Below are 23,888 nucleotides of genomic sequence, written 5' to 3'. Positions count from 1 at the left end.
CTTGAACCGTCGCCCTAGAGCTTCGGCTCGTTTGGCGCTTCTTTCGACATTAAATTCTGGATGCATATTCCTAGGGAAGGGGGGGACTACCGAGGCATTCCTGATTTCACTATTAATTGTGACTTTTTTTTTGAACTCCTCTGTCTGGGTTGAGGCCTACTTTTGCAAGGATTACCCTGCCCGTCTCGGTCGTGCTTAGTCTCTCTAATTGGGAGACACGCACTGCCTCCGCCAATTCTGCCCACGCGCTATGCACCCCGAATTCGAGCAGTCGTTCGCTCGAGGTACCCATGGACAGTCCTAGCGCCTTCTTAACGCATCTTCGAATCAGGCAGTCTAACTTCTCTTTTTCGCCGGCCTTGATGTCCAGGTAGGGCGTGGCGTAACTGATTCTGCTTATTACGTATGCCTGGATTAATTTCAATAAATTTCTCTCCTTGAGGCCTCTTCCTTTAGTGGCGACCCTCCTCAAGAGCCCGAGGGCTTGCATCGCGTAAATTTCTAATTTTTTCAGGACCTCTTTGTTATGGCCGTGGGATTGAATGACCATCCCCAAAATCCTGATCTGATCTACTTTTGGCACCGGTTTGCCCTCCACCTGAATATGAAACTTCCCGCTATTCTTGCAGCGGAGGTACTTAGGGCTATAAACGAACAACTCAGATTTATGCGGGGAGCACGAAAGTCCCCTTTTAGCCGCGTAATCGACAATGATGCCGGTCGCTGCCTGCAGGCGTTCCTCCGTACTCGCATCGCTCCCATGGTTAATATCGTCCGCATACATGCTAAAATTTAGCCCCTTGATTTGGTTAAGTTTTCCCGAGAGGCCTCTCCTTGCCACGTTGAATAGGAAAGGCGATAGCACTGAGCCCTGCGGTGTGCCTTTGTTTCCTAACTCTATCGTAGGAGATTCTAAATTTTGAAATATCATGCAGGCTTTTCTGCCCGATAAGAAGTTTTTATGTAGTTGTACGTTCTCTCCCCTACTCCGAGCACTTCGAGCACTTCGAGGATAGCTTCGTGCCTGACATTGTCGAAGGCCTTGGTGAGGTCTAGGCCCAGGATCACTTTGGCGCCTCTCGATCGCGAGTCCATGATATCATGCTTTAGTTGGAGCATTACGTCCTGCGTGCACAAGTGTGGTCGGAAAACGACCATCTCGTGCGGCCCCAGGTTGTTTTGCTCCATGAAGCACGTTAATCTCGTCTGTATTACGTGTTCCAGCAACTTCCCTACGCATGAGGTTAGGGAAATCGGTCTCAAATTTTCCAATTCGGGGGTTTTCCCGGTTTGGGTATTAGTATTATGGTTTGCCGTTTTCCACTGATCTGGCAACTGGCTCGTTTCCTGAACTTTTTCAATGAATTCCGCTAGAAGACTAACAGATTCATCATCCAGATTCCTTAGCATTTTATTGGTGATCCCATCGGGGCCCGGGGCTGATTTAGTTTTTAGTCTTACAATTTCCGCCCTTACCTCTGCCTCCGTGATGGGGGCGTCAAGCGCCTCGTTGGGCGTGCCACCTATAGCTCGGGAGTGGGGAACGCTGGTTGTCTGCAACATACGTTTTTACTAACTTATTCATAAACGCCGCATCGTCTCCTTCGAAGGCGTGTCTGACTTTTGCCAATCTTATTCCCGATTGAGTTTTTGAAATTGTTGGGTCCAGCAGATGCCGGATCATGCCCCACTTTTTGGAGAGATTCATGCCTCCTTCCATTTCGTCGGCCCGATCCTCTGAATCGAGCCAACGTGCCTTTCATGGGCTTCGCCAATATTGTTTACTTTAGGCAATGCATCGGCTCGGCGTTTTTTAATTTTGTGTCGAATCGACGGAATGCACCAAGAGGACCACAGGAATACCAGTTTTTCCGAGGTGGGACTTTGTTTCCGATTTTTTCGGACTTTTGTTCGGTGGACTACGTGCTGAAACTAGGCCTAACGTGGCCTAGCATCTCGCGGCACCCTGGGATCGCGGCGGCCCTGTCAGGGACCCACCCCTAGCCTCGTGAAGCTGACTAAAGCTAAAAAAATGGAAATTGTCGAAGGAAAGCCGGTATATCCGGAGGAATTTCAAGTGCCTGGCCAATGGTATACCACCAAGAAGAAGATATATGTGCCGCTCGAGAAGACCGTGCAACAAGTTGAGCAGCAGCGAGCTGCTGAGAAGCATGCTGGAAGAAAAATGGTTGCGAAATTGGCGGAAAAGCAGCATGCTAGCCTACCCGATGGCGCCCAGAAGATCATTTTGAGGCCACGTGGCGGCCTCGTGCGTCTGCTCAGCTTGGCAACGCAATCTTGGCTGACGCAATAATCGTGGCAGCTGGTATCCACCCGGGCGAGGCCGGGGAGGACGTCATCTCGACGAATATTAAGCAGCACTCGATCCTCGTGGCAACTACAAGCGCCGAAAGGAAGAGACGCTACGCGAGCCTAACCCACCTCGTGTTCGAGGGGGAGAAGATCGAATTGACTGCCTACGTGGCGACGCCGGAAGATTGCGGCAAGGGCTTGGTACATGACGTGCCATACCGACGAGATCATCATGGAGAGGCTGAGAATCCACGGCAACCCGCCAGTTTTGGGTGTGCGGAGACTCGGCAAAAATTCCAGAACTGTACTAATTCTCTTTGAAGAGAGAGAAGTACCACGATGGGTTCGCCTGACTCCGATGGCGCAGCGGTGTCAACTTTACCGCAAAACAATATGAGGTATGCAATGCCTGCGGAAGACTCGGTCACAGGGAGGACGTCAGTCCGGACCCGAGCAACCTCAAGTGCAGAAGCTGCGGAATGGAGAGGCCACCGCAAGGTCACCAATGCGAGGCAAAATGCCAGCTATGCGGCAAGGGCCACCTGCTTGCTGACCGAAAATGTAAGGAAATATACAGGACTCCGTACGATGTGAAGAAGAAGCAATGGGAGCGAAAAGTCAAGGATAAGCCAGCGCACGACGACAACAGAGGGCGACCGAAAGTCAAGCAAGAAGGAGGAGGAGACTTCCGCGTTAGAGAAGACTCCTTCCCAAGGTTGGAATCTACCGCCAACGAGACGCCACCGCAGCAGCGAGGGCGTTCCAGTTCTCGCTCCATGGGACGCTCCAGGTCTGGGTCGAGGAGACGCTCGAGTTCGAGGGACGCGGCCAACCCATGGACCAAGCGGAACGCCAGCGGACACCAGAGAAATGTAAGCTTAACAGCGGGGCCTCCCAGGCTAAAGCTAGGAAAGATAAGAAAGGCAAGGAAGTCGAAATTCTTAAAAAATAAATTGAGGAGCTTAAGCGGGTAATTAAAACGCTAACGCAAAAACAAAATTCGAAACAGCATACGAAAAAGAAAGGGCCTCCCACTCCCGCGAAGCAGCTGCCACCTGCTCAGCCAGTCGCCCCGCTACAAGGGGTGCCACCGGCGAAAGGGGATGAACAAATGGCGACTGAGGCGTCTCGCCCGCCCCCAATGAAGCGCAAAATTAATGAAACAGACCCGTTCCAAGCACTTGAAAATAGGCTTGACAAAAAATTTTGATTCATTCATGAGCCAAATGACTCAATTCATGAACCGAATCCAAGGCCAGGTACAGGCATTTGCAGGGGAAGTGCAAAGAGTTCGAACCGAGCTCATAGCCGTCAACACGTGGCAGCAGAATGTCGAGCAAACCCTAACCCAGCTGCAAAATGGCCAGGCGCACAAATGAAAACCAAATTTGGCAGTGGAACTGTCGCGGCTTCCAGCGCAAGAGAGCGCTACTGCAGCAACACCTTCCACTCGTAACTGAGACCCACCTCGCAATCGCCCTTCAGGAAACAGAGAAAGGAGCCAAACTAATGGGATACCAGGTGTTCAACAGCGATAGAGGCGTGAAATCGATGGTGGCGACCTTTGTCAAGCGCAATGTAGCGGTGATAGAACACAATTTGTATTCGAGAGATATCGAGAACGTATTTCTCGAGATATTAACGGGACGAAAGAAGGATCTCAGTCTATTCCTTCTCAACATTTATAGCTCACTCAAGCAAAAGCAAATTAGATTTAGGGTCCTTATGCGCAAAGCTATCGGGGCGGCCGGGAATAATCCCTTGCTGATCGATGGTGACTTTAACGCCAGACATCAAGAATGGGGCTATGCTATACAGGAGACCAAAGGTAGGCAGCTATGGGAGGACACGCACGAGCTAGGTCTCACCCTCCATACGGATCCCGATCATCCAACGAGGACGGGTAACAGCGTATGCGCGGACACATCCCCAGACCTGACATTTTCAAAAATACTTACAGAGTTTAGACTGGCAAAATTCTGAGCAAAATTTTGGCAGTGACCATTTCATTGTCGGTTGGGTCCTCAAGGAGGGCGTCAAGACGCACAGGGCGTGCCAACCGGTCTGTACGGAATGGGATCAATTTAGAGAAATCAGGGCAACCGCGCAATTAGAACGGATTGAGAACATTGAGGAATGGACGGAGGCACTCAAACGCCACGTTGGTGAGGCGACAAAGACGCTGGCAAGAGACGTCGCTCCTGGTATAGCAGATAGCCGACTGCTTCACATGCGGGACGCTAAACAAAGCATGGAACGCAGGCTGAAGAAGCAAAAGTGGAACAAGAATCTTAGAAGACAAATCGCGAGGTATAACAAGGAAATTGAAAGCTACGCGATCTTATTGTGCGAACAAAACTGGCTCAGCATTGGCGACGGTGAGCCCCCGCTCTTACACAGATGGTATGATGTCACGCAGCGCGCAGCGCCACTGGTGAGAGGAGCAGAAGTCAGGCGGTAACTGCCATCGCGCAAGGCGACGGCGCGAGCTTAGCCCCGCTCTAACACAGATGGTATGACGTCACACAGCCAGGTCACTCTAAAGGTCAAACGTGGCTGCCACGGCCGTGCGTTTTGACGGGCTGAGGTGGTAGCTAAAGTAGAATTGGTTCGCAATAAAAACTGCGGACTCTGCGGAACGCAAGCTCCGTTTGTGGAGGGGGTGCGGGCCCCGCACGAGTGCAATCCGAAATGTGCGGTATGTGGCGGCGAACACGCCACGAGCTCTAAAGACTGCACTGCGAAATTCCGAAAGAACGAGCAGCAGCAATCCAGTAACAAGAACAAGAAAAAGAATAAAAACAAGAAAAATAGAAAAGGGAGCGGGAATCTCCCGCCTGCTTCGATTAACATGGAGCCAAATTCTAAACAAAACAATCAAGAGCGGAACTGGGCTAGCATGGCCAAGAGCGAGAAGCAGCAGGTGAGTGGGGTCGCCTCTCTTCCTTCCAATACTACCTCTCCACCTACACCAAATTTGGTAGAGATTGAATTAAAAAACAGATAGCAGCCCTAAAAGCGCAAATAAAGCTGCTAACCAGCAAACAAGAAACTGCACTTGCTAAATCCCAGCCGCCTCAGCAAGAGGAGGCGATGGAAAGCGACACAGAGCCTAGCATGGAAAGCAAAATAGAAGCTATGATGCGGAAGATACAAGAATCCATACCCCCATAGTATCACGAAATATAGCGAAAGCAATGACGGTTCGCAGGTATGCTAACACAAGGAGACCCACGAATTCCATAACTCACAAGATGCGTAGGATGATAACTGAGGGTGAGAAGCTGCAGCAGCTCCCCCTCCAGAATAACAATCTCCAGACGCAACATGGCCGGACGAACTAATGAGAGTCCTATAATTTTAACACAGTGGAATAGTCGAGGCTTTAAATCAAATACTAAGAGAGCGGACCTTAGGATGCACCTTTCCACGTACGAGCATACTCCTGCAGTGGTGGCCTTACAGAAGCCAGGTGGGAATGCGAGCCTCACAAAATACAAAACGTTCCAACTCAACCCCCTAACATGCATCTTCGTGCACAAAAGTTTCACAGCAAATCTAATAGATCTGGAATTACAAGCCAGCTTTTCAAACGTGATGGTGACTCTCCAGCCCATAAAAAAGGATGATCCGAGAACGCAGCGCAGCGCGGAGCGATCGGACGCGTGGCGTACTGGCTCCGTCGATTTTCGGCTGGAACCGCAGAAATTTGGATCTGACTCCTGCGAAACTTGCGCATCTGCATCCGTGAAGGCAGCGCGATCCTGGAGACACCGATCATATCCAGGTACGCTCAATTTTCGGCCATTTAGAGCAAATCTGCGCACAACCACGTAGCGGATGAGCTAAGCCTAACGGCTGCGGCTCCCCCGCCGCTGGTTGCGGAGACGCCCGCTGGCCACCCAATCAACATGGCTCAGCACGAACAACGCGGCTACGACCCCACGACTCTGTCGTGGTCGTCTGTCCCTATAAGCCAGCCAGAGGACGGCCAATCCACCATTTCGGCGGAACAAGCTGCCCTTTTTCAAGTCGTCGAGAACCGGCGACTTCGCCGGCAAAACGCACGAGGAGCGGCCAAGTCAAAGACTCCTCTGAACAATGCAGACACGGGAGACGCTCGCGCTCCGTCTTCGAAAACTCAACAAAATTCATCCCCACTCTCCAAGTGGACGCCGAAACCAACCGTCAGGATGAATTCTGACGACTACGTGATCGTGATCAAGCCAAGTACTACGGTCGACCTCAAGACACCGTTTCAACAGGGGGAGCTCGGCGCTGCCATTTCTCAATACATTGGTAGGCAGCACATGAACGCCATCACCATTTCTCCCAATTGGGAACAAAACATCATCGTCTGTGGCACGCAGAACGCAGAGGTAGTTCAGAAGCTGCTCACGGACTTCAAAGTTAACACCAGCAAAGGACCGCTCCCGCTTCACGGACACCTCAAGCTCACCGGTGATGTGTGTCGCGGAGTGATTACTGTGCACAACCTAGAAACCAGTGACTCTTTGAAACATAGTGTGCAGTGGCGTGGTGGAGAACTCGTCCATGTGCGCAAGCTGGGGAACTCCAACGTTGCTGTGCTCACTTTCGCGGGACGTAACGTTCCGCGGCACGTACACTACAACGCAGAACTGACTCCCGTAAGGGGTTACAAGAAGACTGTGCCAGCGTGCTACCGTTGTGGCACCCTGGGTCACCGGGCGGACAATTGTCCCACTCCAGTGAATGAAAGATGCGGACTTTGTGGCCAAAACGTTGGGGCTGGTACTGAGGGGATGGCCCCCCACGAATGCAATCCAGTGTGTATAATCTGCGGGGGGCCGCACCTCACCAGCTCCCGCGAATGCACGGGGAAATTCATCAGGCCTCAACAGCCAAGGCCCAAGACATCGGGCCCTCCCGCCAAACAGAAACGCCAACAGGAGACGCAAAACCGCGGCGGAACGCCACCAAATACCAAGACAGCGGGATCAACTGGATCAACGCCACCACCCGGAGACGCGGAGTTCCCAGCTCTAAAGCCTCCTCCTGGCGGCGCCGCCTGCAAACAATCCAAGGTAGGCAGCTGGGCAAGGGTCGCCTCCTCTTCTTCTTCTTCCCCTCCCCCCCTCACCAGCACCGCCGAGACGCAGGAACTTAAACGCGAGCTCGCCCTTTTGCGAGCTCAAAACGAAAAACTAGCCAGTGAGCTTAACTCGCTGAAAAATCAAATCACTACGCAACCCTCTTCTAGCGACGAGGAAGACAACATAACAGACAGGGAGATTCCTAATAATATGGAGAGTCGCTTCGGAACCCTGGAGACTCGGGTCACCGCGATTGAAACGTAGTTGGCTGATCTTCCCAAAATTATCCATGACACAATCGCGCGTCAGCTGGACAATGTCATCACACAGGTGACACAAGCTGTAACTCACATTATCCAAAAATGGATACAGGAAAATCCTCGCGTTCTTAAACGCATGGGTGCAATGAGGGACGTTAACCGACCTTCAAAATTTAACAGAGTCATTCCCGATGAGTCTGACCTTTCTGAAGACTCCTGCATGTCTGCGCCGGGCACTAGCGGACTGGGAGGTCTTAACAACGTAATCCCGCCCTCCGTATCCGAACATGGCCCCCAGCCCTAAGTCGAGAGCCAGAACAACTCAGCCGCTTACACTAACGCAGTGGAATTGCAGAGGTCTCAAGAACAGCAAGAAGCGGGATGAACTCCGCCTCTACCTTGAGACCTCTGAATTCCTCGTTGCCGCGGTTGCCCTTCAGGAACCCGGCGCAGGCGTCAAGCTCACAAACTACACTACATTTCAACACAACCCGCAGACATGTATACTTGTTCACAAGCAATATACTGCACAGGAAGTCACACTCCCCACAACACCACCGTTCGCGTACACGATGGTGTCAGTACTGCCCCTAAGGCGGTCGGACCCACCTGTACACATTCTAAACATTTATTGTCCCCCGAAACTTAAAAATGTTACGTTAAGCGAAATTTTCACGCAAGCTATGCAGGTAGCGGGAAAGGACCCACTTCTGATTGTCGGTGATTTTAATGCTCACAGCAGGCTCTGGGGGTATCCCCGGGAGAACACACGTGGGAGGAAGCTTGCGGAACTTCTCTCTACACTCGGACTCACCCTCCACACCGACCCCACCAACCCAACACGTGTAGGAAATTCGATTCAACGCGACACTTGCCCGGACCTCACATTTACACGCAACATACGCCATGCCGACTGGCTGAACACAGAGGAAACTCTTGGTAGTGATCACTGTATAATCTACACAACCATCTACACGCGTCCACTGAAACGCCCACAAACACAAGCTTGTGTCCCGAACTGGACAAAAATCCGCACCTCTCTGTCTATCGTAGACCCCCTCCAGTCGGGATATGACACCTGGTACAAATCACTCACGTCTGCACTGAAACAACACGAAAGGCAGATACAGCTCACGGAAACGCAAACGGACGTAGACAACCACCTCCTACATCTTTGGGAGGCCCGCCGCAGCCTCACCAAAAGATGGAAAAAACAGAAACATAACAAACGCCTCAAAAAACGCATCCTCGAACTCACACATCAAGCCGCGGAATATGCTGCTCAGCTAGCCGACACTAACTGGGTAGACAGGTGCAACACGGCTGCGCGCCAGATGTCTGGTCGTAATACGTGGCGCCTATTCCGCGCGCTCATCGATCCAACACAAACACGCACGGAAACCCAACGCCACTTACATAAAGTCATGCACAACTTTACAGGAACGACAACACAGCTAGCGCACACACTCAGGGATCGATACCTGTGCACCACCAAGGACCCCCGGGCGGTCGCCTACTCGTATGCAGGCAAAGAGAACACGGAGCTGGACACTCCGTTCCAGCTCCACGACCTCCGGGCGGCCTTAAGCAAGATGAAACGCGGCACTGCACCCGGGCGCGACAAGGTTACGGTCAAGCTTTTGGCCAACCTTTCCGATGCAGCATATGTTGTGCTTCTAAAATACATCAATAGTATTTGGGACGGAGACACTCCTCTCCCTCTCAATTGGAAGTCGGCTCTCGTCACCTTTATCCCGAAAACCGGCAAACCTATTGATGTGGAGAACCTTCGCCCCATCTCTCTCACGTCTTGTGTCGGCAAGCTGATGGAGACAATGGTGCGCGACAGACTCTCCGAATTTCTTGAAACACAGCACATTTTCGCGGACACCATGTTCGGTTTCCGCCCTCAAAAATCAGCACAGGATATACTCCTTCAGCTCCAACACGACATATTAGATCCTGTCGAATGCCCCCATAATGACAAGGTGGTCCTGGCCTTGGACCTTAAAGGCGCATTTGACAATGTGAAGCACGAAGTAATCCTCGATCACCTCAGTCACACCAACTGTGGTAACAAAACTTTCAATTACATAAAACAATTTCTTACAGACCGCCAAGCCTACATACGCATACAAGATGCGGAACACGGGCCATACACCATCGGCTCGAGGGGAACACCTCAAGGCGCTGTCTTGTCTCCCCTCCTCTTCAATTTAGCCATGCTTCATCTTCCCTCCAAATTGGCTTCTCTTCCCGGGATACATCACGCACTTTACGCGGATGATATCACAATCTGGGCCATGCAAGGTAACCTGGGCCACATGGAGTCCTGCCTGCAGGCAGCGGCGACCGTAGTCGACGACTACGCGACCTACTGCGGACTCCAGTGCGCCCCAGCTAAATCTGAATTTGTGCACGTACGTCCATCCCCTCGAGACACAACTCAGCTTCGCATCAGTCTCCCCTCGGGACCGATCCGGGAGGCCAAAGAGATCCGCGTCCTTGGCCTCTTCATACACCATCAACGCAGAGTTGACACCACTCTGGCCAAACTTCGCATGGTGGGAGACCAGGTGGGCCGTATGGTCCGCCGGATCTCCAACAAGCGGGGCGGATTACGAAGCAAGGATGCACTGCGGCTTGCCCATGTTTTTGTAACGAGCAGAATCCTCTACTCGACACCCTACTTGTACCTGCGTAAACACGATGAGGATCAATTGGAGGCCATCCACCGGAAAGTCATCAAGCGGGCTCTCGACCTTCCGGTCAGCACGTCCAACCAGAGACTTCTGGCTCTGGGCGTGGTGAACACGTTCCGGGAGCTACGAGAAGCCCACTTACTAAGCCAATACACGCGTCTTACACAGACCACGTCCGGTCGCCGCCTCTTGGACCGGCTACACATCAAACACGATTACCACATTGAGGAAAGGGTGAGAGTGCCAGAACTCTGGAGACGCGCCCTCCAGGTCCGACCCCTTCCCCGCAACATGTCCAAAGAAGACCATAACGGTCGTCGCCAGGCGCGCGCGGAAGCGTTGGAGCGATACTATGGTCACCAGCAACACGTGTATTATGTGGATGTTGCCGGCCCTTACCATGGGGGGTGGTATACGGCTGCAGTCGTACACAACACAAACACGGTTAACGGGCTAACTTTCAAAGCCTACAGCACAACTCACGCGGAGGAGATTGCTATCGCTCTGGCTCTCAGTATTCCCAATTCGAAACACATCATCACCGACTCGCGAGGGGCCTGTCGGAATTATAGGCTGGGATGGGCTCCCCCGCTTGCCCGGCGTATATTGCAATCTAGCTGCCGATACATAGACCCAACTCCGCATAATCTTATTTGGGCACCCGGTCACCAGGGACTCAGGGGAAACGAACAGGCCGATCAGGCCGCCCGCGCACTCTCTCCCCGGGCTATCTCCTTGTCCTTGGAAGCCTACTCCCAATCAGACAATCTGGCCCTTACATTCAAAGACATCACCGATTACTACAAGGAGGAGCACAGGCGCTACCAGGCCCCTTGTAAGGGACTGGATCGCGCTGACGAGCGCCTCCTCATCAAAATTTTTACCAATACAGTACTGTGCCCGGCGGTGCTTAAACATTTCAACCCGTCCTTTGATGGTGCGTGCCAGTACTGTGGGAAGGTGGCCGACACCTTTCACATGGTCTGGGTGTGCCAGTCAAACCCATCCATTCCCCCAACCCCAATCCAACTAGAGAGGACTGGGAGGCGGCCCTGCTCGGCTGTCAAGAACTCAAGGCTCAAAAGGCCTTGGTTCAACGGACGCGGGCGGCGTTGCTTGCCAATGGGGCCCCGGAATAGGGGCTCCACCTAGTATTGTGAGGGGGAGACCAATACGTCTCTAACCCAAACACTCTCTGTAATCATTTAATTGTTATTTATAAATGTTTTAACCACCACCACCACCGCTGCACATCCTGATTGTGTACTGCCCAACTAAAGCAAAACATGTAACCTTCTCCACAATCCTGAGTAGGGCTATCAGGGAAGCGGGGCGAGATCCATTACTAGTGTTAGGAGATTTCAATGCGCAGAGCCTCTCATGGGGCTACAACCGAGAGGCCATACGAGGACGGAAGCTAGTGGAGGCAGCGTTCACATTAGACCTAACCCTACACACCGACCCGGCGTACGTACCGCACGCGAATTGAGAACTCGGCGCAGAGGGACACTTGGCCGGGCTTAACTTTTTCAAAAAATGCGAGGCGAGTGGAGTGGACGAATACGGAGGAAACACTCGGTAGCGACCACTGTCTGATCAACATAACTATCCGCACTAAACCCCTTACCAGACCGACGGGGCAGACTAGGATGCCGGACTGGGCAAAATTCAAAAAAGAATATAAGGTTAGTTCTATCCAGGAGCAGGGATACCAAGCCTGGACCAAACAGCTGCTGGCCAGTCTCCGTTCGACGGAAACACGGGTAACGCTCTCTGAGGCGGTGACGGATGTGGACACCCACCTCTTCCACCTCTGGGAAGCCAGACGCAGCATGGGTAAAAGATAGCGCAGGCAGAAACATAACCGCAAGCTAAAAACCCGGATCGCGGCGATAACAAAAGAGACGGCAGAATACGCGGCGCAACTCGCGGACGATAACTGGGTAGAGAGGATCAACGCGGCAGCTAGGCAGATCTCTGGCAAAAACACATGGCGTTTCTTCCGAGCTCCCATAGATAAAAAAAGACGCGTACCGAGTCGCAGAAACACCTGCAGACAGCAATACACGCATTTCAAGGATATACGGCCTAGCTAGCGCTGAAGCTCCGAGACCAGTACATGAACACGACCCAATAATCAAGGGGAGGAGCTTACAGGTACAGTGGGGACGAAAATATTGAGCTAGATTAACCTTTCAAACTATACGAGCTGAAGGCAGCCCTAGCGAGAATGAAGCGTGGGACAGCGCCAGGAAGGGATGGGATCACGGTAACACTCCTAGCAAACCTACCAGAGCACGCGTAGTACCTTTCTAGAACACTTCAATTCGATCTGGACGGGCGAAGTTCCTCTTCTCACCGAATGGAAGACGGCACTCATAACGTTCATACCAAAGGCAGTCAAAGCCATAGATACGGACAACCTCAGGCCCATTTCTCTAAGGTCGTGCGTGGGCAAATTGATGGAAGCAATGGTCAGAGACAGACTTTCCGAGTATCTTGAAAACAAGCGAGTCTTCACCGACTCGATGTATGGCTTCAGGCCAAATAAATCGGCTCAGGACGTCCTGCTACAGCTTAGCAGAGAGATATTAAATCCGATAGAACATCCGAACGGAGATAAGATAGTGCTGGTCCTAGATCTGAAGGGAGCCTTTGATAATGTGACGCACGAGGCCATCCTGACACACCTTTCGGAGACTGGGTGTGTGAAGAACGCGTTCGAGTATATAAAACGCTTGCTCTCAGACAGACAGGCCTACGTGAGGATTCAGACGCATACAGCGGTCCCTTTCTATTGGGCACGAGAAGTATACCACAGGGAGCGGTGCTATCCCCGCTGCTTTTCAACATGGCAATGAAAAATCTCCCGGTCCACCTGGAGAAAGTCTCGGGTCCGCAGTACGCGCTGCACGCGGACGACATCTCCATATGGGCCACGCGGGGCTCTCTCCGAGAAATGGAGGCCAGCTAGCAGGAGGCAACCACCGCTGTGAATGAGTACGCGAAAAAATGCGGCCTTCAGTGCTCACCAAAAAATCCGAATTCGTCCATATTTGTCACTCCAAAAAATGCACAGACAAGATAGAATTGCGACTTGCATCAGAACCAACTCCCGAGAGAGGGGAAATTAGAGTACTGGGTCTTTTCATTCACCAGCGTAAGCTAGCGACGACTACGATCGACAAGCTAAAAAAAAAGTGGGAGACCAGGTGGGCCGAATGGTCCGCAGTGTCTCAAACAAGAAAGGGGACTGAGAAGCAAAGATGCTCTACGACTGGCCAATGTCTTTGTAACAAGCAGAATCGTGTACTCTACCCCCTATCTCCACCTTAAGTAACACGACGAGAGCACCATCGAGGTGGTCCCGCTCAAAATAGCGAAGAAGGCCCTCGACCTCCCTATAAACACGTCTAACCTGAGACAGGTCTGGGTACGACGAACTCGTTCGAGGAGCTGAGAGAAGCCCACCTTATGTGCCAATACACGCGACTATCGCACATACCGTCGGGGCATCGCCTATAACCCGTCTACACATACAACACACGACTGTAACCGAGGAAAAAGTAAGGCTTCTCAAGAAGTTGCGATACGCCCTGCTCGCAAAACCACTCCCCACTAACATGTCCAAGGACGACCACGAGGGCAGGCGCATGGCCAGGGCAGAGGCATTAGCTCACCCCTACAAAGAGAAACCCGGAGTGTACTATGTGGACGCGTCCGGCCCGCACCAAGGCAGGTGGTACACGGCAGCAGTGATCCACGAGTCCAAACCGGTAAACGGGCTCACATTTAAAGCCCGAAACGTAACACAGGCAGAGGAGGTCGCCACAGCGTTAGTAGCAACACACTCTGATTCCAAAACAATCATAACGGACTCGTGAGGGGCGTGTAGGAACTTTCAACATTGCTGGGTCTCGTACCTGGCCTACCGGCTACTAAAAAACAGCTGGACCTGGCCTACCGACTACTTCAAAACAGCTCTTACGTGAAAAGTCAATCCCGTCACTTCATAGTCTGGGCTCCAGCCCATTCAGGGCTAGGAGGAAACGAGGCAGCAGATGCCGCCACCCGCGCGCTTTCTAACCGGGCAACCTCGTCTCCTTCCTCCTCAGAAGAATTCACACCAGCTTACACTTTCAGAGAAATTACGCAGCCGTACCAAAACAGATACAATATTGACCCCCACCCGTGTAATTGGTTAACAAGAGCGGAAGAACGCGTGTTTCTTCGCCTCCTTACGAATACCATGATGTGCCCGGCGTCACTTGAACACTTTGAGAGTGCCTTCACAACGGGAAATGCCCGCACTACAGGGAAATGTCCTCGGACCTTTTCCACATGATGTGGGCGCACCCCTCTAACCCTGCCTTTGCACCTAATCCAAATACCACCCGCGAGGACTGGGAGGCGACCATACTCGCCTGCTCCGACCTGAAAGCCCAAAAGGCCTTGGTCAAACGATCAATGGCGGCAGCGGAAGCCACTGGGGTCCCGTACTAGGAACTCCATCTAGTGTTTGTGAGGGGAAGGTCACTAAGCCTGATCCCAGAGCAACCTTTATGTAACTCTCTATATTTATAAACCGTTTCACCACCACCTCACATCGCGTCTGCCCTACGTAAGGTTCTCACGCCGCACAATACAAAAATCAACGACTTAGTTCCCGCAATGGAGCCGCCTAGTCCTGGTTACTCCACCTCGCCAACTCCCAGCGACAACGTAAGGGTCAAGCATGGTGGGCCACAGATCGGCGGTCCCTCTGCTATCATTTCCCTACAGTGAGGCTCCTACGCCAGGCGTGTCCGCACCGCCGCGTCGGCCTGTGGAGTTTTGCACCGTATTATTCCTGCCCCTCGGAATGACAAACGGCATAATGGGATCACAAGGCACCTTTCTGAGTGACAGCATCGCAATAGACCAGGCTACCAAGAGCATTGGTCTCCGTCCTCGACGAGGTACCGTTCTTTAAGTCCCAGTTTTCCCTGACGCCACTCTTTCTGCCCTCCCCGGGAAAACTAAACCCAGCGGCCTTTGTAGCCAAGGTAGCTCATGTTGGGAAATGTAAAGCTTTTCCGTCATCTTAACACCAATTTGACGACATTTCGCTGGGGCAACGTAGAGGCAGCATCTGACCTACTACTTCCGAACGATATGACGACATTTCGCTTGCAACAGGTAGTGACAGTAACAGGATTGATGATGTTGATGGCACCGCGTTATTCGACGTCGGCGCTGATTATTCAGTAATGAGCCATGACCTCGTTCGAGAACTGAAGAACGTTTTAGAACACTTGTCTGGCCCAAGCATTCGCACGCCCGGGAGTCACTTCAATAACCCGGCTGCAAAAGAAATCGCGCGTAGGCATTCCTAGTTTTTGTGTCAGTGAATTCTTGGTACTTCCCTAGTGTTAGAAGGAGTTGTCTTGGCCTAGACTTCTTGCAGACTAATGACGCTATTGTTTACCTGAAAGAAGCGCGAGTAACGTTCTCGACAATATGGGCAGTGGCGCGAAATTAAAATATGGCGGACCTTCAACTAAAGTATCATGAGCTGGCGCCGCTAATTGAGTAATGTTGAAGTCGTGGCTAGTAGTGAAACGCTTCTGATGTGGCGTTCTTTGAAACCACAACTTTGAAAGGTGAGGCATTCCTACTCGTAGTACGTACTCACCTGCGGCGTGACATCTTGGGCGCTTGTGGCAACGAACTGTCCGCCGACCACATAGAAGTTAGTCCTAGCTAGGCTTGCCAGAATTCGGGAAAAGCAGTATCGGCCGCAGTTATTGCCCACGCCCCGAAGTCTCTAACCGGGAAACCAGCCGGATTTCTTCAACCCAATGCTCCACCCGAGACTCCTTTTCAACAATTAAGGATGGATCTTCGTCCGAACTCATGTATCAGAGAATGCTGGATTGTAGTTGCGCCAGGCTACTTGATACGGTACACACAGACGACGTCGTTCACAAATGGTGCTGCCACCGAAGTAGCCAAGTTTTTGTCCACAACATCGTATGGCATTATGGCACTCCAGCCATTATTATTTCGATAATGGGGACCTTTACGGCCCGTCTGATTATGCATGCTCAATCTTACACACACTAGCCATGCACGGACTAGGCCGTACCTGACGCAGACCAATGATCTGGTGAAAAGGCTAAACAGAACTCTGGCCGACATGCTTTCAGTACATGGATGTCGAATATAAGACCTTGAATCCAAATCCCCCATAAGCCATGCTCGCATATCATACGGCACCTCGACAGACGACGCGGCTCAACCCCTTCGAGCTTGTCTTCGGCCGTCGTGTAACTACTCTCCTGGACACTATGCTACCCGTATACCCCTCTGTGAACGTGACCCTGAGCTGGATGTCGCTAATTTTGCTTAGCGTGTGGACGTGGCGCGGCAACTGACAAGACAAGGCATACATCTACAAAAGCAGCTATACACTGACTGCTACAACAACCAGGGGAGGCGCTTCGTTAAGCTGCAGACTGTCTCAATTTGGGTGGCCGTTCGTCACCGCGGACTGCCTGAAAAATTACTGCGGTGGTACTTCGGCCCATGGGTGTCTTGCGCTGCATGAGTGACGTCACGTACGAAGTTGAATCCGCCACCCAAGACCCATGAAGCCGCAGACGATGCATGCTCACTAACATCCCTATTGCAAAAACCAGTGCCACTGGGTCTCAGCTCCCCAGCGCCATAACTGATTATGGTCCCAGTATGACGCTGGAAACTGGGCGCACTGGGACGCGGCATACCGAGACTCTCCGCACTGGCGGCACAGTTCGCCCGGAGAAAAAAAAAGGCATGTGATAAAAATTTAAAAGTAAAAAGTAACGAAACAAGTTACGTACATAAAAAAACCTAAAAAATGAATGCACCAAGCGCGCTTCGAACTCAGTCCCTAGCAGATATCAATCACTAGCCCAGCACGCTAACCACTCGGCCACGCCAAGAATTTTTTTGTTCTCTTTATTGCATGGAAAAACTTCCGTAAAAAGGAACAACTCCACTTACTTAAACATGTCCATGTCTAAAGTTACCAGGCTGCTTAATACGAGCCCGTCATATCCCCAGCCCGACAATGCACAATCATCAGAACATCAAAAGTCTGGGAGACATACAGATGCGTCTAGATACGGCAACCAGTTTGGAGGTTCTTCACGTGCAGCATATACACTTCTCACCAAAGCACACTGCTCCCGAAACACGGATTTGGGCGATCTTGGTGACTCTGCATGCTTGTCGATCATGCGGTTTTTCCAAAGGCTGAACAGTCCCATCAACACAAATAGATCGTAAGGCACGACAGAGTTTTTGACAGGAGGCAAAAATCTAATTGTATAAGGCGTAATTTCAATGTCCTTTTTAAGAGTTCTTTGCAGTATGTCCCAAAAGAACATAGCATCACGGTACAGAATAAAGCAATGATCAATTGTCTCAGGCACGTTACAGAGACTACAATTTACCGACCAGGGCACAAACATCTCCTTATTGTGAAGAAATGTCTTGACAGGCAACGTCGCTGTGTGTAATTTGAAAAAGAACGTTTTTGCAGCTGCCTGAATGCACATTTGCCTAACACGCTTCAGAAGAGTGGTGTCCGAAAACCCCAGATAAGGCTGCCGATACAACGGTGTAGGGAACAAAGACTCAGTGAGAGCCTGACTCATCTGCTTTCTCGAGAGGCTATACAGGTAATCTACAGAGAAACGCACAGTGAGAAAATTGAAAGTGTCAGCAACCTCCTTAAGGAATCCCCATAAACGCCCCTCACGAGCCTGCCCAGTTGGTGCGAATAAGTAAGGCAAATATGGACTAAGACGCCTAATGAGCACAGTTACAAGAAACGGATGGTTTGCCGATTTGAAAAAGAAAAAACGGGAAACAAGTTGATGCACAAACAAGTGAACAAGGCCCACTCCACCAGACTCTAAGGGAAGAAACAAGTTGTCACGCCGCATGGGCTCCCATTGAGAGCGCCACACAAATGTTGCAAATATTCTGTGTATAACTTGTACTTTCCTCCTCGCACAATGCAGGACTTGAAGGACATACGCAAGCTTTGCAAACAAAAATATGTTACAGACCTGTGCCCTAGCAAACACCGAGAGTTCCCTACCCATCCAAGCCTGCGTTTGTCGCCGCATGGGTACGATTTGTGAATCCCAGTAGGCTGCGCTGTTACGAACTTGGTGCAGCGGAATCCCTAGGTACTGAAGAGGACTACAGTCCCAGCATATGCCTCCAAACTGGCTTGGTCTAGTGCCCCAGTGTCCCAACCAAAAACCTTTGGATTTATCTAAATTAAGGACCGCGCCTGATACATCGCAGAACTGTTCAGTGAAGTGTAAAGCCTCAAGTACACTCTTTTTGTCAGAACAAAAGAGGGCGATATCGTCCGCGTAAGCTAAAATCTTAACTTCACATTCAACCAGAGAGAAACCACGGATGGCTGCACTGTTAATTATACTGAGACAGAGGGGTTCCACATATAAGCCAAACATCAGTGGAGACAGCGGACATCCTTGACGAACAGATGATTCCAGTGGTATTGGTTTCGTTAGCTCCTGATTAACAATTAGTCTTGTATACGAGTTCATATAGCACAGCCTTATGCCTTTGAGCAAAACGTCACCAATGTTTGCATTCTCCAAGACCGCGAACAAGAAATTGTGCCGAACTTTATCAAACGCCTTCGCCAGGTCAATTTTAATCAGAGCTACTTGGCCTGTCTCATCTGATACTGTCTCGATTATTGAACGTGCAATATGGATGTGTGAATACTGCGCCCTCTGATACCACATACCTGATGCGAACCTATCAAGTCCATGATAACTAGCTGCAAACGAGAACAAAGGACCTTGGCAAAAATTTTGTAATCAACATTACAGAGGGAAATTGGACGATATCGTTCAACAGTTTTCAACCGATTAGTATCTTTGCTTTTGGGAATTAATATTGTGTGGCCTGAATAGAAAGTGGGAGGCAGGAAACCCACATCATAAGAATCTTGGAATACTTCCATCAAAACAGGCGTTAGGCAAGGGGAAAATGTTTTATAAAATTCGCTAGTAATACCATCTGTGCCAGGAGATTTCTGGTTCTGAAGGTCTGAAATGGCTGATTTAATTTCTTCCAAAGTGATGGGTCCCTCTACTACAGCACACTTCTCATCGTCTAGTCGAGGAAAGTTCTCAAGTAAGGAATTATAATCGAAACCCTGATTTGGATCTTTACAAGTGCCGAACAGCTTTCGATAATAATCATAGAAAGCAGCAAGAATACTAGGAGCATCACTATATGTGCAATCACCATACTGAATTTCCAATATTTCCTTCGTAAGAGCATTCTCTCTTTCATCACTGAGGGCCCGACGTGAAGGTTGCTCGTCAAGAAGCCTTCCAGTCCTAGATCTTATTAGGGCCCCCTTGTATCTTTCCGTCGCAAATTGTTGAAGCTCTGCCTTTACGTAATTAATTTCTTCAACATAGGCACCCGGGCTAACCCTCTCCAGCTCATGTAGCTCAGTTAGAGTGCGCCCAAGCTCATGACGGTGGTGTCTCTTTAGGAACGCGATTCTTGCAGAGGCTTGAATTGCTAAGTTTTTGGTTTCCTGTTTAAACAAGTCCCATTTTTGAAAAACTGACAGATCATGGCGTGACCATATGTCTTCCAAACAAGTAGGTACAGCACGCTTAAAAATTTCATCTGAGAGCAGACAGTTATTCATCTTCCACAGCTCCCGCCGAGGGTGAAGTATCTGCCGACTGTACCTCCCTACCTGAAGAGACACCATACAATGGTCACTGAAGAAGATGGGCCGCACCCAGTAACCAAACACATTTGCTAACGTGTCTGCAGAAACATAAATTCTGTCAAGGCGGGCATTAGAGGAGAACTGAAAATGAGTGAATGAATACTGTCGCCTTTTTCCTGCCCCACATCCACAAGGTTATATTCACAAGCCAAATCGTTAAGTAATGCAGCACTAGGGTCATATCTTTTACATAATGCTGATCGGTCCTCATCCCTACAAACACAATTAAAATCTCCCAACAACATAATTTTGCGATCTGTGCACAACTGATTAACTAATGAAAGAAAAAAATGCCTTCTGTCTCGCTGTTTTACAGGGGCGCAAACACAAATAATTCGCCACTGCACACCTGAGATTGTGAGGTCACAGCATATAAGTCGTCCCTCGTCATCTATGCAATAAGGCTGTCATCTCTAGTGTTTTGGCCAGGAATAGCATACACCCTCCGGACAAGCCTCTAGCGTGGCTAGCAATAATGTTATATTCCGCCAAAAACGGCTCAAGAGCAGCTTCCGTCTCTTCATCGGAGGACAACTTTGTTTCCTGAATTGCTGCTACAGACACACTCCATTTCTTTAACAGATGTCTGAACTGCTGCTGTCTCCGACGATTACGCATACCCCTGACGTTAAGGGTAGCGACTTGATATGCTGCGACGCTAGCCATTTTTGGTACTAGTCCTTTTAAACATCATCCCCTGGAATGGGGTGGTCCGCCTGCAAATTGGCGGCCTTTCGGGCTGACATCGCCCTCCTCTTTAAAGTCACCCTTCCTGTGGCCTCTACACAGTGTGCCTTCTGGCCAGCATCATCGATACACACCTCATCATTTGCGGGACGCTTCAAAGGCACTGTGTTGTCCACGTCCTCCTCTGAGACACTCAAGGCTTCGGCGCACGAACCTGATTGGAGCACATCGCTCGCTGCCACACTGACAGCCGACAGAGAACTGGACGCACCAGAGATCGGCGCCACAGACGGGTCACTGTTACCCTCCAACGACGAAGGAGAATCAATGACGAAGGAAGATAGGCGAGCATCCACTAGCAGTATCTTCTCCATTGACTCCACAGGAGGCATATCCAGACGTCCTTCAATGACAGGTGGTTCTTGGGCAGCAAGCGCAGCACTCTGAGTGGCACTCACAGGCGGGCCCGGGTCCGGCGGTTTTGGCTCTGGAGATGCTAGTTCTTGATGGCCAGTCACTGCAGATTCTTCTGAGTTGATGTGAGGTGCAGAAGGCTTCTGGTCCCCATCAACTTGAGGTTCACGACCTAACTCACCAGTTACATCAACAACCTCTGACACATCCATGATATGTTCGGACGCCACGTCATCTTCTCGTGACCACTGGCCTTGACGCAGTCTATCGGCATAACTTAATACACAGTTCTCCACAGTATGGCCAAAGCGCCGGCACTGGGTGCATCGAGGCGTTCGGCACTGACGCTGTACATGACCTACCCGACTGCATCGAAGACACAGTGGAGGTCTCCCTGGTATAAGCACTAATGCCTGCACCCCATAAACATAAAGAGTCTGAGGAACTGTACTTGCTGACACTCCGTCCTTGAGCGTGAGGGAGATTTCTCGGTTCGCCGTTTCCATGTGCTCCATCCCTGGGCACCGCCACTTTTCCCGCTCCACAGATTGAATCGTTCCATAAGGCTCAAAAGCTTGTACAATCCTCCGGTGCTCCATATAGCGGGGAAGCCAAAGGAGCTTAACCTTGACATTCTTTGTATCCGGGTCGAATACCATGCACCGAAGTCCTTTCACAGGGAACTCTGCTTTAATTATTAGCTTCTGCTTTGAAGAACTACTCTCGCAGGTAACCATCCAGACAGGGCTCATTTGGTATTGACCAATGCACAAAATTTCCCAGAGGTCCAAAATCTGTGCAAGTGCGTCTCGAAAGTCAGGTGCTCGGTACGGGCGACCTTTAAGGTCGGCATGCAGAAAAACGGTATTAAGGACAACATTACCGGTGGGCAGGTGTGGAAGGACAACTTTGTACGTTTCGGTAGTGTCCTGAGGAGTCGAAAGACCTCGGCCAATGGCCGATGCGCTCGGCCACGCCGAGAAGTGGATATCTTTTAAACATTTTTGCATTTTATGTCATTACCCGCATTTATAAAGTTGGGACTTCATGTTTCGCAGTCTACAGGCCCATTGCTACCGCTCTAACAATTACAACTTCTTGATCATTGGAGCTTGCTATCTGCTCTCACGACTTGCGCCTTATGTTCTGGGTGCCTATGCACGCTATTGTGTGCACTGGAATCATTTTAACATGTGGAGTTTGACATCGCTGGCAAATTTACCAACGCCGGCTCTTCGATGGTGCTCTGCGACCGTGGGCGTAATTTTCGCTTAACACGGAGCTTTAGTACAAACTTTCAAGGAAAAAAGTGCGACCAAGCTTCAATACCGGCACGCGCCGAAGCGATGACCCTGTGTTGCGTGTAACTAAACCTTATTTGTATGTAAACATTTCGGGAAGCGTTGCGATAACCGAGGGCTCGGCTGCTTCATACGCAGAGTAACGAGAGCAAAAGCTTGAGAAACACGCCAAATATTATGCATTATGAGGGCTGTATGTTGTTGTTTTTTCTCTCATGGGCCCATCGCTCGGTAAACTACTCTCTTCCGCGTTTTAGTTTTACTTTCTGCTGTTTATACTGGGGTCGTGGTGCAGGCTACGCTCGCCTGCGATTGAGCCCGCATTGAACATTTTGGCAGTAATCATTGTGTTAGAGTGCCCTTAAGATCAGCTCTTAAGTTGGTTATGCATGTGAGCCCATATTATTGAATTCCAGCTTTAGTTGTGAGTTACTCGTCAGTGTGTCATGAGATAGAGGCGCGGCGGTCGTGGTCTATCTCGAAACGCTCGAAACGACCTATCGAAACATGAAAACTCTAGAAAAAAGATACTGCCTTTGTTTTCTTACAAATGCGCAACGACTTCGCAGCAAAAAGCGCTTGCTTGAACCATATTTTTCATATGCGCCCCGATGGTCGATTGCGAGTACGCTGTTGCCCTGTTCGCCCCTGAGGGATGCTACTCCGGCTGACGCCGCAGGCCGCACCGGCTATACTGGAACACTGGGACCAGTGCGGCCCCAGCGCACATACAGCGCTTCTCCCAGTGCATCTCCCAGTGTGCCAGCGACACACCCAGCGTCAAAAGGCTAATCCCAGCGTTTTTCTCCCATCGCACCAGTGCAGCCAGTGTCTTCCCGTTACTGCTCCAGTGAATATCGCAGACCTCCAGCGTGCCCAGAAAATCCAGTGCAAAACCAGCGCGAAAATCTTACTGGTTTCGCACTGGAGAGGCTGATTTTTGCAATAGGGATTGTACACATTAGCCAGATGAAGCCCTACCACGACCACCCCGCTGACTCATGTTGAAACTCATGGTGCCCATTGTGTGTTGTGGCTAGTTCGGTGCGGCCGCATCGTACACTAAGGACAGCGCATGGGAGGGGAAGACATGTCGCGAGACGAAAAGAGAAGATGGGGTAAAGAGCACTGTACAGTCTTGAAGAGAGGACAGTTTATAGGCACAATCGCAGCAGATGAAGGCGGGATATCAGTAGCACCCGCAACGGGGCATTTGGCTTCCCCAAGAACGTTAGCGGCGGCCGGTGCAGTACACGGCCGGGAAAGCTCTACTTTGGCACGAGCGCAATTAATTACGGCGCGATTGC

General features: G+C 50.7%; 1 protein-coding gene across 1 annotated transcript in view; it reads right to left on the bottom strand.

The window, feature by feature from the left end:
• Positions 1–17,462: 17,462 nt before the first annotated feature.
• LOC146192212 (uncharacterized) overlaps positions 17,463–23,888 on the bottom strand; it is a 78,539-nt gene continuing 72,113 nt past the window's right edge. Inside the window, exon 3 of the mRNA XM_084600429.1 lies at positions 17,463–18,679. Coding sequence (XP_084456555.1) covers positions 17,463–18,679 — 1,217 coding nt within the window. The remainder of the gene's footprint in view (positions 18,680–23,888) is intronic.

Source organism: Amblyomma maculatum, chromosome 4 (genome assembly GCF_055883805.1).
Source record: "Amblyomma maculatum isolate TAMU_Amacu chromosome 4, ASM5588380v1, whole genome shotgun sequence".
In the NCBI taxonomy this organism is placed as follows: Eukaryota; Metazoa; Arthropoda; class Arachnida; order Ixodida; family Ixodidae; genus Amblyomma; species Amblyomma maculatum.
The sequence above is the reverse complement of the archived record's forward strand: the minus strand, read 5'-3'. Positions and strand labels throughout refer to the sequence as shown.